Here is a 14274-nt window from a genome sequence, read left to right as displayed (position 1 = left end):
TTCACAGGCCACCACGCCGACCACAAAGTACAATGGTGTTACTGAAGGCACGCACCAGCAACTCTTCAGCTTGTATAGTTTTCGTTTGTCTGCTGGCATGCTTCGCATTTGACGCCTTGCATTGCCTAGCAGTATTTTACTCCAGCTTTACATCTTCGCTACATGCTTCTTGTCTACCTTCATTTTGCCACTCACGACCTGTTTCCTGAGCTCATGCTTAACAGTCAAGTTACTTGGATATCATAATTTCCTTATACTCAGCTCATGGTGAAGTGTCCTTGAAGCCGAGTAGTGCCACAAAACTGGGCCAACCGATGCGCTTTTGCACTGCAGGCAGCATCGAACGATTAGTTCAGCGTCAAAACTGCCGGCAGAAGCCAATAGAGCAACACGGCAACGCAACAAAGACACTATAGAGCCTCGGATATACTTTCTATCCCCGAAGCATGCGGAACCAGATCATTTATGCACTACCCAAAAGGAGGGAAGGGGGGTGGAGGGGGGGATAGTAGAAAAGCGTCGAAAAAGTAGAGTAGTGCTACTAAGGAGCCGAGTAGGACACCTGCCTCTTCACAAGATAGGAGTTCTGCATGCTGGTCCGCTCTGGACAGCACAAGAGCTAAGTGGTGTGGTCAGTCGACGCCCAATAGTAATGGTATAGGGTGGGTGGCCATTGTTGAGTAGAGCTTCGTGCTGAAAAAAGGCCATAGAATAAGCGAGCATTTCCAAATGTGAGCAACTCTTTTTTTCCTCCACAGCAAATGCCCGCCCCCGCCTTGTCGACGAGCACACGTATGATGACTCTGAGACAGCGCTGACGCCAGAGCTTCTCGCATATTGTCAGCGCAGCGTTGGGGAGCAACGCAGTCACATTTCAACGACCCCTCTGAAAGAACAGCCAAACAGGGTTTGGCAACTTGGTATTTCCAGCTCTACCCGTGTCAATGATCCCTTCTGGAAGTGCAATCTATCCGCGGAGCCTGCTTCTGCAGACTGCATAGTTTAATCACGATCGCTTGAACGACCACGCCGACGGTCACGATCCCTATCCCCACCTGCACCACCTCAAAAAATGAAATACAACGCCATTTCTTACCGAAACACACCCTGCAGTGAAACTTTAAGCAAACTTTCTACATTCGTGGGTCAGCGAGCCCCTTGACAAACCAGACAACTCCTTACCTCGGCTCGGTGAACGCGACATACTGCGGGACTCGCTTCGTCGTCGGCCCTTCCGTCTCTCATGTCTGTCGCTTCGAGTACGGCGACTTCTGCCTCCAGACCGAGAGCGGCTCCGACTTCTGCTGCGACCGTGGGAGGCTGAGAATACGCATATCCAGCAATACCCAACCCCAGGGCTAAACGCACGATGCATTCGTTCCGTTTACTCCCCAGAGCGTATTCCGGCCTATCACCCTAGAATAATTTTGCGTCAAATTTTTTCACAAACCTCCCAATGGAAAATACTCGTCTACCGATTTTTACTTCTGATTGTTGGCTTACGTGCGCGAGCCCGTGCTGGTGGCGCATCGTCGTTGTCCCACCCTCTCATGCCACCTGTGTCTGGAATTGTATCGTCTGCATAGGAGGTATAACAGAAGCAGAAGCAGTGTTTAGTTCACGATGCTGCACCCAGCCGTGTGACCATGTCACACGGTTTGCAACGACACGGTGCTACGCGGCAGGGAACAGGAGTGCCAATTCTACCAGGAAACCATACGGAAACGTACACGCTACAAGCGTTGGCGGCTTCGGAGGGGCGGTTCCGGTCGCGAATTGCTTGATTTGCTTGTTAAATTCTGTGGCCATCATTTGCTCATGCCTACGCACCAGCTCTTCATTGATGCGCGCCGCCTGTCAAAGCAGGAATGCTAATATTGCAGGTAAAGATATATGCAAAAAGGATGGAACAACTGCCCCTCGCCGTAGTGAAAGTAGAGTGCACAGTGCACAGCCCATACTTGAACATCAAGCAATCCATTTCTCACCTCTTCTCTCTTCCTCTCCATTTCCAGCCTTCTGTTTTCCAAAAATTCAGGGGGGATTCCCGTCGGAGTATTCTGCGCACGCAACGCCACAAGGTGTGCTGCCACGAAATGCCCCAAGTTGCTACTTGTGCTGTTCCCAGCACAAATCATAAACAAGCATTCCTCGCAACATTGTCTGGTCCCTTTAACGAGGCAGCATGTGCTGCCCAGCTACCGCCTGTGCTTCGCAGGCAAATAATTTGAGAACTAATGCGGGCATTTTAATGCAGTGCAAATGTCTTAAAGGCAATGATATTTCTGACCTTTGTGCCATAATCACCTGAGCACTCAGGAGGAGTTTCCAAAGTTCGCGGACGAAATGCGTCGCCTGTTTTCCAACAAATCCAGTAAGCGATATTGCAAGTTTCTTGGGACATAGGTAATTCTTTCCTGCACAAAAGCATTGTCACTTCTAATTTCCGCGCATTATTTTCTTGCGGGACGTCACATTACCTGGGAGGCAGCTGTCCCCAAGCATTTCCTGTCCCCACGGGAATGTGAATGCATAAACTTTCTAGTGCACAGCCAACTCCCTGTCGTACTCTCGTCAACATCCGCAGCGAGGGCTTCTTCCGGCACCAATTGCGACAGGCAGTAAGAAATTACAATATCATCTTCAAAGCCTAAGGCAGCGAAATCAAACGAAGTTGCAGTGCTACGCGGTATTACCCCTTGAGTGTGCCGCTTGTTCATTAGGTTTCGGTGCTCAAATCCACAAAACTTCTAGAGATTAAGGCTTACCGAGTAGCTCTGTGATCTTATGGTTGATCCACGCTTTCATAACCTCCACGTTTACCTTGCTCATGTCAACTTCCTGTTCGAATATTGCCGGCCACTACAAAGAGACAAAATACAATCACGTACACATTCGGCGTTTTCTTCGGTATGCCCTGGATAGTAGCTAGATGCAAAGAAGCATGTTCATTCATGAGGCAACCGCCCTATGGAACCCAAGAAAACAAAAGACAAACCATGTTTCATGCAAAAAGACAGCTACAACTCACTTTCCTCTGTGCAATAAGTTGGCTGTCCTTGTCCTTAAAGAAAGGAGTCTGGTCTTTAGAAGTGCCCTTGTAGAAATTCCCCGACATTTCTATTTCAGAGCAAACCAGTACAGGCCACGAGCGGCCAGAACTTCTAACAGATGATCACGCCCCTCCTTGAAATAACTAGGCGTCAAAAGGCGTTGCTGCTACGTAATATGTTGTGGCAACGGCTGACCGCGGCTCGTCCTAGTGACACTACTCTGGTGATGAGCGCAGGCGACTGATGGCCCCCACCGCCAACGAAAAGGTAACTTCAGTGTTGCCCTAGGAGTGTATAGGTGATTGCAATCGTACTTTTGTCAAAGGGGGATTCCTTGGGCAGATTTCAAGTGATTTGGCAGCGTCCGCTTCGTAGGCATGCTTTGGACTCAGCAGCGCCTGCAATTGAGGAGGATGAAAAGATATTAAACTTCTGCTCCATACAGATAAAAAGAATTAGGAATACTGCCAGAAAGAAACAGTGATAGGGCTATGCCTCAAGCCACTACAGAAAATGGATTGCCAACACCTATCGGGCCGCGCAGACCGCCTGTTACCAGACCTCAACGTGCTTGAGAACAGCAGACGCTTCAGTGTTCGAGTAAATAAATCTCAATTTGCCAATATACGACAAACAAGCAGCGAAAAGAGTACACGTGATGAAGGCTCTGTTGCATTCCCTTGCTCCGCATGCATGGAAAATGCATGCAGGAAGGGGCCCCGCTGCGTAGAGCTGCACTGTCTTGCTTGCTTGCCGGCTGAGCAAGATCGGCAGCGCCTGGGTACGTTAATCCGTCTCAGGTGCTAGTGGGATCTAATTATTTCGACTATGTGTATTCAGTGCATTTCTTGTTCTTGTCCTGATAGCATATGAGGGAGATATCCTGGGCCCGAAATCCTCAAATGAGCTGGCAACCCATGCATGTGGGACCCTCCGAGAGTTAGGCGCAACGAAGCTTTTTTGCGAGAACGAAGTGTTGGTAGAGATTACACTCCTGAATCGAGAGATTTCCTTTGCAACCAGCCACTCAGATTACGATCCGGGAGGCGCCACTAGACTTCACTGTCGGAGTGCTGCAGCGAGATTGTAGAGTACCTCTGAAGATGCCATATACATTTCAACTTGCATGCAGGCTTGCCATGGGAGGCAAAGGAAGTGTTGAATAGGTGCCTGAAGTAATAGTGCGTGTGAACTGAAGATCATCAATGCCGTCGATCGTAGGTAGAGGTCATCCTGAGTTTCAATGCGGTCGAAGACCTCAAGTCAGAGTCCCCAAAAGCAGCTGATACCCCCCTGCAGTCCCCTATCCCAAGGGACTTGTATTGGTGCTGAGGGGTGGGTACCTGTTATGAGCTGCAGCGCACCTTGCTGCAACTAATGTTGCACGGCTACCAAGAACTGCGAAATCTGCTCCCGTGCTTCCCTTTTCTCCACCACACGCCTTCGTGTACCCGGTCGCCCAAAGCACCAGAAGGAAAGGAAAAACATTATAAACGGGAAAGAATGGCATCTGCAGGTGAATATTCGATTTGATGCTGTTGGTCGCTGCTTGTTGCTTCTGGCCCTCGCAGTATTGGCCATTGCTCTTTAATAATGACGGCTTGTGCCGTTCAGTGGGATTTGGGTGTCGGTTGTGAGCATCCCAATCTAGTTAAAAATGCGAATTCAACTGCTTCCAGCGCGCAGCATCAATGCACACACAAGGAGGGCTCAAGGCAACAACTAAACGGGGGGCCCAGGTGCAAAATACCCAAAAAGTGTATGCATTTTGGACAGCGGTGCCAGGTTATGTATTGTTGGACTCAAGGGAGAAGGCAACCGGAGGAAATTAATTACCGTAGAGGAGCGCGTCGATGCAAGATATTAGCGCCCTCTTTAGATGTGAACGGTTGAACGTGACCCAAATTTAAGATGCGTTTTGCATACCCACACTTTCCGTCTCTGCCGCTAGTTGAGGCGGCAGAGACTTCTATTTACCGTAGAGAATGCAGATGCTGTTGACAGCGCTGAAACATCCATTCTGGTGTTGCTTTCCTGCCTATAGACTTTAGCAGTGTCATCTGGTGGCCGCTTGCATGGTCTCCACTGTCAAAGATTGCATGTGTGAAAGATAACCTCGTGGTGAACTTGTCCGATAGGAAAACCCGGCATCATGATAATATGACACCATGTTGAATTGAGATTGTCATTTTCGCCCATTGTTCAACCGATAGTTTTGCTCTCCGCCATCGGCGAAACGCTGTCGTAGAGACTCCGCCAATGAATAGTAGTTTGCACCTCCTCGCCTTTCCTTCAGATACTTGATGCACTGGGCATCCTCTGCCCACTAGAGCTAGCAAAGCGTTGGCATTACACACTGTAATAAGCACAGAGCCGACGCGAGGCGGGTGTACAAGTGCAGCTGCCACCTCTTTCCGGTTCACCACTGCTCCTCACTTTGCGCGGAGGCAACAGGGTTTATCCGACCGCTTTGTTTGTTTCGTTGAATGCTCTGCTCAAGCTCTTGCCTCTCCACTTCCTCACGTCGTTTCATGCTCCCGCAACCCCGTCTTGTGCGGCTTTGTTTATTGCAAAAGTGGATGCGTCCTTCTGTGATTAACCCTGGATTTCCTAGTGCCTGATCCGCCGGCAGGCGTCTGTTCTCGCTTCTTACCCTTTTCGAGGGGGGACTGGGGCCTACAGCACCATAGTCAATAGGTTTTGTGCAGCACTGATTTCCAAATCATTTTTCTACCTTCTCAGCTACAGCAGTGGAAGAGGCGTTTTATCTCTCTCTGATAGCAAGTGCTCCGAAGTCTCGGAGAGTTCCACTGTTCCACCCCTTAATTTTTTCCCCACGATTTGGCCCATTGCCGGTTGCTTTTTATTCAGGAGGACAGCCCTGCTATGAGCCGTTGAGACAGAAACTCCACGGCTGCCTTTGGAGCTCAGTTTACCCAGGACTGATGCCTCGATATACCCCTCTATCAACCCTCTTGCTAGAAAGGAACGTACATCGGAGGGGATGTCGGAATGGTTCCACCCAGTCGCGATGTGGAAAAGTAGTTCTGCTGTGGTATAGCAATCATTGCCGTGCCTCTCCTTCTAAATACAAATAGACTTCTTTAAGCCTTCTTTAAAGAAAACCAAATAGAAATTGTAGCCCTTGGGGTGCACCTTGAATTGGAAAGTAGGCCTATAGAAGCGGACGGGTTTCCTCCGTTGTCCCCACTTGGCGGGGCCTTCCATATTGGGAATGTCGGGAGAGGTGAAAACCGACATGAATTGTTGTAGCCAAATGGCAAGACATTCTTCAATGGGTGAAGAACATAAACGACGCTTGCTCCAGTGCAACGAGATGCCCAGCAGTTTGTTGCCTCCCCACCGCCGCGGAGGTCCTGGTCAATCTTCGGTATGCAGCAGGCGACGAGGGATGAATTTTTCAGTTATGGGGGAACATCTGAAGATTGTTCGATTCAATTTTTTTGCAAGGCGCCTTGGCTACCATCTACTCCTATGCACCAGGAACCCCTAATGTGAGAAGCTGCCTCGAAGCCCGGAGATTACAACGGAGATCACTGCAACCAATGTTGCAAAGCAACCCCCATATGCACGCGCAGCCAAGCCCCCTTCACTGCATTCACTAGGGCTGTAGACGGGTGTTAAACGCTCTTTTGGTCCCACATATTGGCGCCTGCGCACGTGGAAATACATGTTTTGATACATGTTTTAACTTAAGGGAGACCTTCTTACGACACACGTAGTAGACGGCATAGTGAACAGAACGAGCTGACAATTCCCACGGCCAACCAGCATAGCCAGGCTTCTGGAACAGTGCCTGTTCTAAGTCCTTGCCCCTGGCACAGTGGGGTCTCTGGAATCTACGCAGAAGTTTCACAAAATACAATGTAGTGGCAAATGAAGACGGAACATGCCTTTATTCTCCTTGTCGATCACCGTGACCCCACTGCCGCCGACAAAGACGTGATTGGCTGCGGCGGTCTACATGGCAATGACGGGGGGCGCGCTTGAATCAATTAGTTCTACTCGTTGTGAGCCCTGCCAACTCTTTTGGTATATGTATAGTTTTTCTGTTTGATTTAGGATTTGTCGGAAGAATTTTTATACATAGAGCCTAGGCATGCGCTTTTGTTGAGGCCAACCGGCAGCTGGTGCAACACTGAACTCTTCACATCAGGAAATGAGGCTCAGCCGCAAGCACGGCTTTACCAGGCCCTAAGGATAAACGATTCACCATAATATTAACTGTGTCTACCCTTGTTTGAAGCCTGTAGAATGGCCGCTCCCAGGTTAATGAAGCCTCTTCAACCGTAGCGCCTTGTCTTGTAGTTTGGAACGGCGATGACGCGAAGTGAATGATACAACGCATATTGGACGATTTAGCAAGAATGCCAGCCAGCTTTTCAGGATATCTGGGTGAGCATGGAAGCCCGCAGCCTACACAAGATGCACACGAAGGCCGAAGCAAGGCAACCACTGAAGTCCCTCAGGACCACAAGGGCCCACCTTGGCAACATTTCCAAGGACCGGATGATTCAGAAAGCGTTGTCAGCGAATTGATATTTCGGCTTAAGGAAAGTATTAGCGAGCAGGCAGGGAGCTGGTGGAGGGCTTCAATGGCAAAGGCGGCGAAGAGGCCTCTGCTCGCTTCATACGAAACGGCTCCAGAGGAAACCTTCGCAAGCACCCATGAAATCCAAGATGAGCTTGTTCCAGTATGCATCACATTCTGACAATAGGCAACAGAGCTATGCGACAGGGCTACTCAGGGTCGGTCGCGCTCGAGTTCTGGCTGCCTGGTGCCGAAAAAATATGCTTCCGAGCTTCTGCCTTAAAAGGAAAACCCTAGATTTGGCCTCATTTGCTCGCTAGCGACAATCTTTTGAGCTCTACCAGGGCATATGGTTGGCTCGATTGAATAGGCATTTAATGTTTTGGTTTCCTAAGTTTCCCTGTGGCTCCTGTGCCTTCACGCAGGGACCGAATGAGAATTCTGTTTTCAGCAGTAATTGGCACGATCGCCTGCAGTGGGCATTTCAGCGGGTGCTCACCCTCCGTGAGTCCCAGGACTCGAGGTCAGCAAGCCAGCTCAGAAGACGACTTTTCGAACGCGAGCTGGCCCTCAATCAGTAAGCTGTCTGCGTCCCGCGAAGAATATCCATATCTGTCTGGGTTCTGCGCCGGCAGTAGTATTGTGCCGTTGCTGTGCAATTTACGCAGCAAATGCTAGCTCACAATTTAGGGAAACTGGGACTTTTCACATCAGAAGGAGCGGCTCCAGTAAAGGTTTGCAGTTTGGGCAGCATTGTCTTCGCTGCGTACTGCAGCGAGATTGGATCATTTGCGGCAGCTGCCCGTGCTGCAGCAGTAGTGTTGGTGCACTCTCTGACCTTGGAAGAACGAGATGGTTCAGGGGAGAAGTTCAAGCCTGCGAACGAGGAGAGGCAACAGCGAAAAGGACCAGCCCAGTGCTTCATCCGCATAAGACAAGAAGAGCATTCGACCTTGTGGCGTGTCTATCAACCAAAGTTTCCAGACGGTAAGCTTATGACATATCAGGACGCCTGCCATCCCCCCATGCATTAAGGGCCTTTGCCGCCCACCAAGGTGTTAAGAATACAGCGGCACAGCGCTATACGTTAGAATTCTCGCACCCCAGTCAATTCTTAGTCCCCTGCGTCTCGACAGACGAAGTTTACGTCTTTGACAGTCTGGTCCTGACGGTCATAGTGGGAGACGCCCAAGCAAACATCAAGCCACACTTTGCAAAAGAAGTCTACCAGAACGATGTGAAGGGCCGACAGGCAGTTGCAGATGCAGTGTATGCGACAGTTTTCGCGCGAAAGAAAGAGACAGATTTGCGCCTCCTCAGTCGCTTTCAGCATCAACGCGGTCATCAGCGCGACCTTCGGCAACAAGTAGATACCGCGTGGAACTTGCACGACCCAACTAAATTTGAGCGTGCCAAACTTGGGCTTCCAATCGTTTGCCTTGTTGATTATGCCGGCTTCGCTGTCCTAGTTGAGCCGCTTATACCCCTTAGGTGAGAGAGCATTCTGTTTCATAATTCCCGAATCACACGGAGACATTAAATTGGAGGTGGGAAGTGCGACTTCTGGTTGGACGCATGCTTCGCCACCCAAAGGGCTGTGCATTTTCATGTTCCTTTCTTGTCTTGACAGCCCAGCCCCCGTCAACGTCTTGGAAGAACTGGTGGCGGACATTCGCCGTTGCCTTCCCGACTTTGTACAGCAGTGTGGAAACATTGGTAACCCTCTCGGGTGCTTTGATGCCTTAGACAAAGTAGACCGCTCTACCTATCATAAATTTAAGAACATTGCCGGCTTTTTGAACCTGGCAGTAAGCGTTTAGGTCTCCCTCTATGGTGGCCTCTCGTCGGCTCAGGCGTGGCCCTCGCGTCCTTCAGTTTATGTTTATGCTGGCGCTGCTAGAGAGCCAATGCATTGCACCATTGTTGCCCCACAAAGTAGTGACAGGCTTGAGGAGCGTATTGGTGGATGTTCGGCGCAGCAGTGCATTTTATGATAGAAGCTTCCTTTTCTCCTTTTTGCGTATGAAACCTCAGGACTATCCGTTTCCTCGTGGCGCTTCAGACTTCGCCATGCCGTTGCCTCCAGCGGCGCTCTGGAGGTCTCAGGTGGACCACTTTTGCATATTTCGCAATCTCCATGAAGCGCTGCCTCCGAAGTGTGATGATGGGAGAGTGGTACCGGTACGTCTTCTTGCCTTGCCTCTTCGGCTCAGATCCCAACCAAACAAGCCCACAAAAGTCGGGGGTGCACTTTTTGCACAGCAAATAAACCGGCCACTGAGGTGCCCTTGTTTGGCCGGCGTGTGTCTCCTGCATAAAACTTACTTCATCTGCACAGGAACAAAGGTTCCGACAGACTTTTCTTTCTCGCGTCTTTGATGTTGCGTTGCCTTGCACGAGCAGAGAGCAGCACAGGGCTACAGAGAGTAAGACCCGATCCACCATTTGACCCTATTCCCTTTTTCCGATTGTGTTATATGTCCATGGAAGCCCCCTTGCACCGATTGCCCCAGCATAGCATTTTGGGCTTTTTTCCTCAGTACGTGCCTCAAAGTTTGCTCAGCAGCATACACCATTACGTGGAACGCTGGAGGCGCTTTCTGTGGCTGCGCGCTCATTGGAGCTTGCTATCAAGCAGGACGTCGTACCCACAATCAACGCACTGCAAAAAAATTTTTTGGATTCACATGACGTTGCACATGCTCTTCATACCCATGGAATTAACATTCGGTAAGGTTTTTCAAATAGTGTAGCTCGAGACGCGTTCCAGTAGTCGTCTGCACACATGGGATCTCCAACTGATGCTGCTTGACTGGGTGCAGAAATATGGCTCAGCTGTTAAAACATGGTCCTGCTTCACCATTTAAGGATGCTATCATCCGCGAGGTAGTGGCCAGATCAGCTAAACACTTATTCCGCCTGCAAGTTGAGAAACTTGCTGGAGGCGGAATGGTTGACACCAGCCACATGGAAGAAATTCAACGGTATGCGCGTCTAGTTGTGCGGTAGCCCACGGCAGGTAGACAGCGGCACTTTTTCCTGTGGGGTGGCAACCCTGCAAAGTAGCAGCGTGTTTCATGCCTGATTGTTTTACCTTTTTGGATATGAAAGATTTAATGAATGATATAGGCAGCCTCAGCCCAAGGGCTTCCATGTTAATTGTTGAGGTGGTTGCCTTTGGTTGTTGGGTGCTCGTTTTTGTGAGTGGTTTCACTCAGTTTGGTTGTGAAGCTTTTTAATTTGGTCCTCTCTACGAATGAAGAGTCAAGGATTTTTTGGAGCCACCAAATACTTCCGCTAGCCTTAGAGAGGTCCGGTCGGCTGAGAGATGAATTGAGTCAAACGTTTGTTTAGACGTGTTCGGAGCAGAATCCGTGAAGCATAGGCATCAGCATGCCCTCCAGCGCCCAAACAGTATATACATCTGCGTTTTTTCGTCTCCAGGTACAGGGTAGATCTGACTGAAATGGCCTCTCCGGAGAGCGTTTGCACGTATTCCCTCTTCAAGGCCATGGAATACAACTTGAGTACGTCGCTTGCCTTTCTGGGTTGGCATTCTTGGCAAAATTTTGTTTCGTAAACAACTGCGAACTCCGCTTTTGCCTGAGTAGATTCTCACTCCAATGGCCGGAGCGAATGACCAGAAGCACACAACACGGTTGACACCATTTACGTTCGGTTAGGCGCAGCGCGATAATACCGCTGATGCGGCCAAAGCGTTTCGCCTTACTGCCTAGCCTTTACTGCTCATTGGTATTATACCCCCAAGAACAGCCCCACAGGAAAAGAACACAAAGTGCATGACAAAAGAGCAAAAACTAGCTGTTCGACGCGTGGGGGTGACAGAGTGACGGCTGCGGGCGGCCGACTGGTCTTGTACGATCTCGTCTTATTGCGTTTAAATGCTTCAGGCGTTCAATTCGATAGCAATGTGACTGCGCGTTCAACGAGTCCATCCGGCGAAGCATCTCTGGAGCTTCGACTGCCATTGACTGTAGCAGACTTGTCTACATTCTCCAGCCGTCGGGACTCTCTGCTCTTTCCTCACATTTCACAGGTGAGAGGGGCGCTCGTTGGGGGTTGCCAGACAGATGCCGACAATGATAATGACGGCGAGGACTGGGGGCCCCAACTACGATCAACCAAGCGCCGCATACGACACTTCGAAAACACCGGTTAGACATAAATAGCGAATTCATGAAACTGCGTTAGGGCCATGCTATAGAATGGAGCTTCGGCATTCTAGGGATGGTTGCAAGCAATGGGTTTTGCTCCCTCGGCGTAGGCGCATCGGCTGTCTGAATAGAAAGAACGAGTTCTCCTTTTGCATTTGATGCCTGCACAATGCATGCTTCCAGATGTGTCCACGGATAAAGACGAGAGTACCAAGCTAAGGGCTCCCGGTACAGCGGCAAAACTGCAAAAGTTTGCAGAGCTGCGGGAAGTTCGAGGGTTTTATCCCAGACTCCACCTCGTCGCTCCGGAAACTCTCGCTCTTATGCAGGCAGCTAGTGCGGCGACTGTAGCTGGCGCAAGTAGCCCTTCTTTAGATGTCCTTCTAGACAACATGAAGGCTGGTGAGCGCTCAGATGCCCAGGAACCATCAGTCATCTACAACTCCTCGACGGTATCAAACTTTGCTTTCATGCAAAAAGGGTTTCCCTCAGATTATCGACTCCAGGCGGCAGGTGCGGAAATTTCCTCTTGTCCGTTAGGCGTTGTTATACCAACGTGCCAAGAAGAAATATGGGGCAGTGGCAACTTCGCAATGCACGGAGCCTGCGGAGCAATGAGGGCGGCTCTTATTGGCAAGTCTCATGCCTGTCAACTTCAGATCTGTCTGCAGAGCTCAAGATCACTGCTAAGTTAACGCTCGGTTCGGGACCCTACAGGAAATGGGTCGGCTAGCTTTTGCCTTCTGCGTATTCATCAACCTTGCAGCTGTAGTAGTGGCCTGATGACCCCTCTGGTTGCGCACCCCAAACGGAGTGGCATGCGGGCGCAACCGATCTCGTCTACCTACCTCTCCTCTGTGTTCCCTTCTCAGGAACAGGATACCCCTGCCATCCATACTGCCTTGCAGTGGACGAAGACGAGGCGTTGCATGAAGCCACTTTGAAGGCGGCTGACGAGCACAAGCCCCTATCCCCCCTAAAGCAGTGCCTGAGATACAAGCGAAAGAAACTCGCCTTAACTCTTGCTCTTCTGTCGAAGGCAGCCATCGGTACCATTTAGCCCTGATGCATTCAGCTGAAACAGGCGGCAACAAGCAGACTTGAGACATCTCGGGCACATTTAGAGGAATTTCTCGTGCGGTGTTAACTGACTTCGTTGTGTCACCAGGAAGCGACATTTTCGTGCTGGGAAAAATTTTGCAACAGACTGCCTACATTATGCTACAACACAACGAGATCAAGGCGGCTGCCAGCATTGCAGACTTCATTTACTCAAAAATCCCGGATGGACTGTCTCTCCAGTCAGAAGCTCTGCTTATTGACATGCAGTGCACCACAAGAGGAAGTGAGCCACATCACCTTGGGCATCGAGCGCCGGGCGCTCTTCCTAAAGATCCCCATAGATTTCCTTTGTTTTCATTTCCGACATGAGAAAACGTGTAAATCCTGGCAGCAGCTTTGATTGGTTTCTTGCAGATGAGCCCCAAGATGCCCTGCTGTGCTATCGGAATCTGAAACCAGTTTTGGTTGCTATGGAGGGGAAAATGTCGCTTAGGCTGTTGCTTGCCGACCTATTGCTCGCCTCCTTTGCCTTCAAGAACAAGCGCTTTAACTCAGCCATTCTGCACGCCTTCCGTGTCCATAAAATATCGACAGTGGTAAGTGACTGCCCTTGATCGGGCGGTCTCGAGCAACTTTGTAAGAGAAGCGACTGCCGTCTGAAGCGTTGCCAGCTGCCAACTTTCCTGTTCTGAGTTTGTACTAATACCTCTACTGCAATGACTGGAACTTGCAGATAACAAAAAAATCTCATTTAGACTCCGCACTCATCATGCGTGTGTTGCGAACGGCCTTAGTGTTTCGATACTGGAGGAGCTCACTGGGCTGCTGTGGCCGCTCTACGCCTAATCGGTAAGCAGCTGCTTTTAAATACCCGCAGACGAGAGTCACGTGAGTGCTGTGGCATAGATATGCGAAAATAGCCACTGACTGTCCATTTTTCTGGGCAGGTACGCGTTTCACGTGAGTGTTGTGGCATAGATATTCGGAAATAGCCACTGACCGTCCATTTTTCTGGGCAAGTACGCGTTTTTCTCCCTGAATATCTGGATACAGTGGTATGCATGCATGTGAGGCGCAGCGCGATCGATGCTCGAAGTTCAGCGATGCTCGGAAGCCATCATCATTTTGCAGCACACTGTCAGGGTGGCGAGCACAAATCCAGAGTTGCCAACCCTCGTCACCCACATGAGTAGATTCTGGTTAGCTGCTGCTTTTGCAAGGTACGACGCGGGCAGCAAACCTAGACATACAGCAAAACAATTCACCTGCTTGTTAGTCTCACCGTTTAGCCTTGTGAGGGTCTTCGCCTTTTATCCATCTCAGAATGGGTCGTTTGGAAAACGCTTCTGTCGAGGCTCAAAGCATGCTGGCGGGGCTCGAATCTCAGCTTGGCACGAATCATGAAGCCACAATGTCAGCCCTCTACCTTGCA

General features: G+C 50.1%; 2 protein-coding genes across 2 annotated transcripts; one reads left to right on the top strand and one right to left on the bottom strand.

Annotated features, from left to right (window-relative positions):
• Nucleotides 1-1002: 1002 nt before the first annotated feature.
• On the bottom strand, nucleotides 1003-3118 carry EAH_00021570 (PWI domain-containing protein, putative; the record flags this gene model as incomplete). The annotated part of the gene is made up of 9 exons (XM_013393416.1): nucleotides 1003-1055; nucleotides 1183-1320; nucleotides 1504-1578; nucleotides 1731-1854; nucleotides 1989-2060; nucleotides 2308-2417; nucleotides 2570-2650; nucleotides 2769-2862; nucleotides 3032-3118. The coding sequence occupies 9 exons, from the start codon at nucleotides 3116-3118 to the stop codon at nucleotides 1003-1005; spliced, it is 834 nt and encodes a 277-aa protein (XP_013248870.1).
• A 4323-nt stretch (nucleotides 3119-7441) lies between these two features.
• On the top strand, nucleotides 7442-12513 carry EAH_00021560 (hypothetical protein, conserved; the record flags this gene model as incomplete). Its single annotated transcript, XM_013393415.1, has 14 exons — nucleotides 7442-7768; nucleotides 8031-8182; nucleotides 8381-8592; nucleotides 8742-9096; nucleotides 9236-9413; nucleotides 9640-9786; nucleotides 9944-10031; nucleotides 10146-10335; nucleotides 10428-10589; nucleotides 10824-10916; nucleotides 11050-11132; nucleotides 11517-11780; nucleotides 11964-12182; nucleotides 12440-12513. 14 exons carry the CDS (start codon nucleotides 7442-7444, stop codon nucleotides 12511-12513), a joined length of 2544 nt encoding a protein of 847 aa, XP_013248869.1.
• Nucleotides 12514-14274: the final 1761 nt, after the last annotated feature.

Source organism: Eimeria acervulina, genomic scaffold (assembly GCF_000499425.1).
Source record: "Eimeria acervulina Houghton genomic scaffold, Eah_scaff154, whole genome shotgun sequence".
NCBI classification, from domain to species: Eukaryota; Apicomplexa; class Conoidasida; order Eucoccidiorida; family Eimeriidae; genus Eimeria; species Eimeria acervulina.
This window is presented reverse-complemented; position numbering and strand designations above follow the sequence as displayed.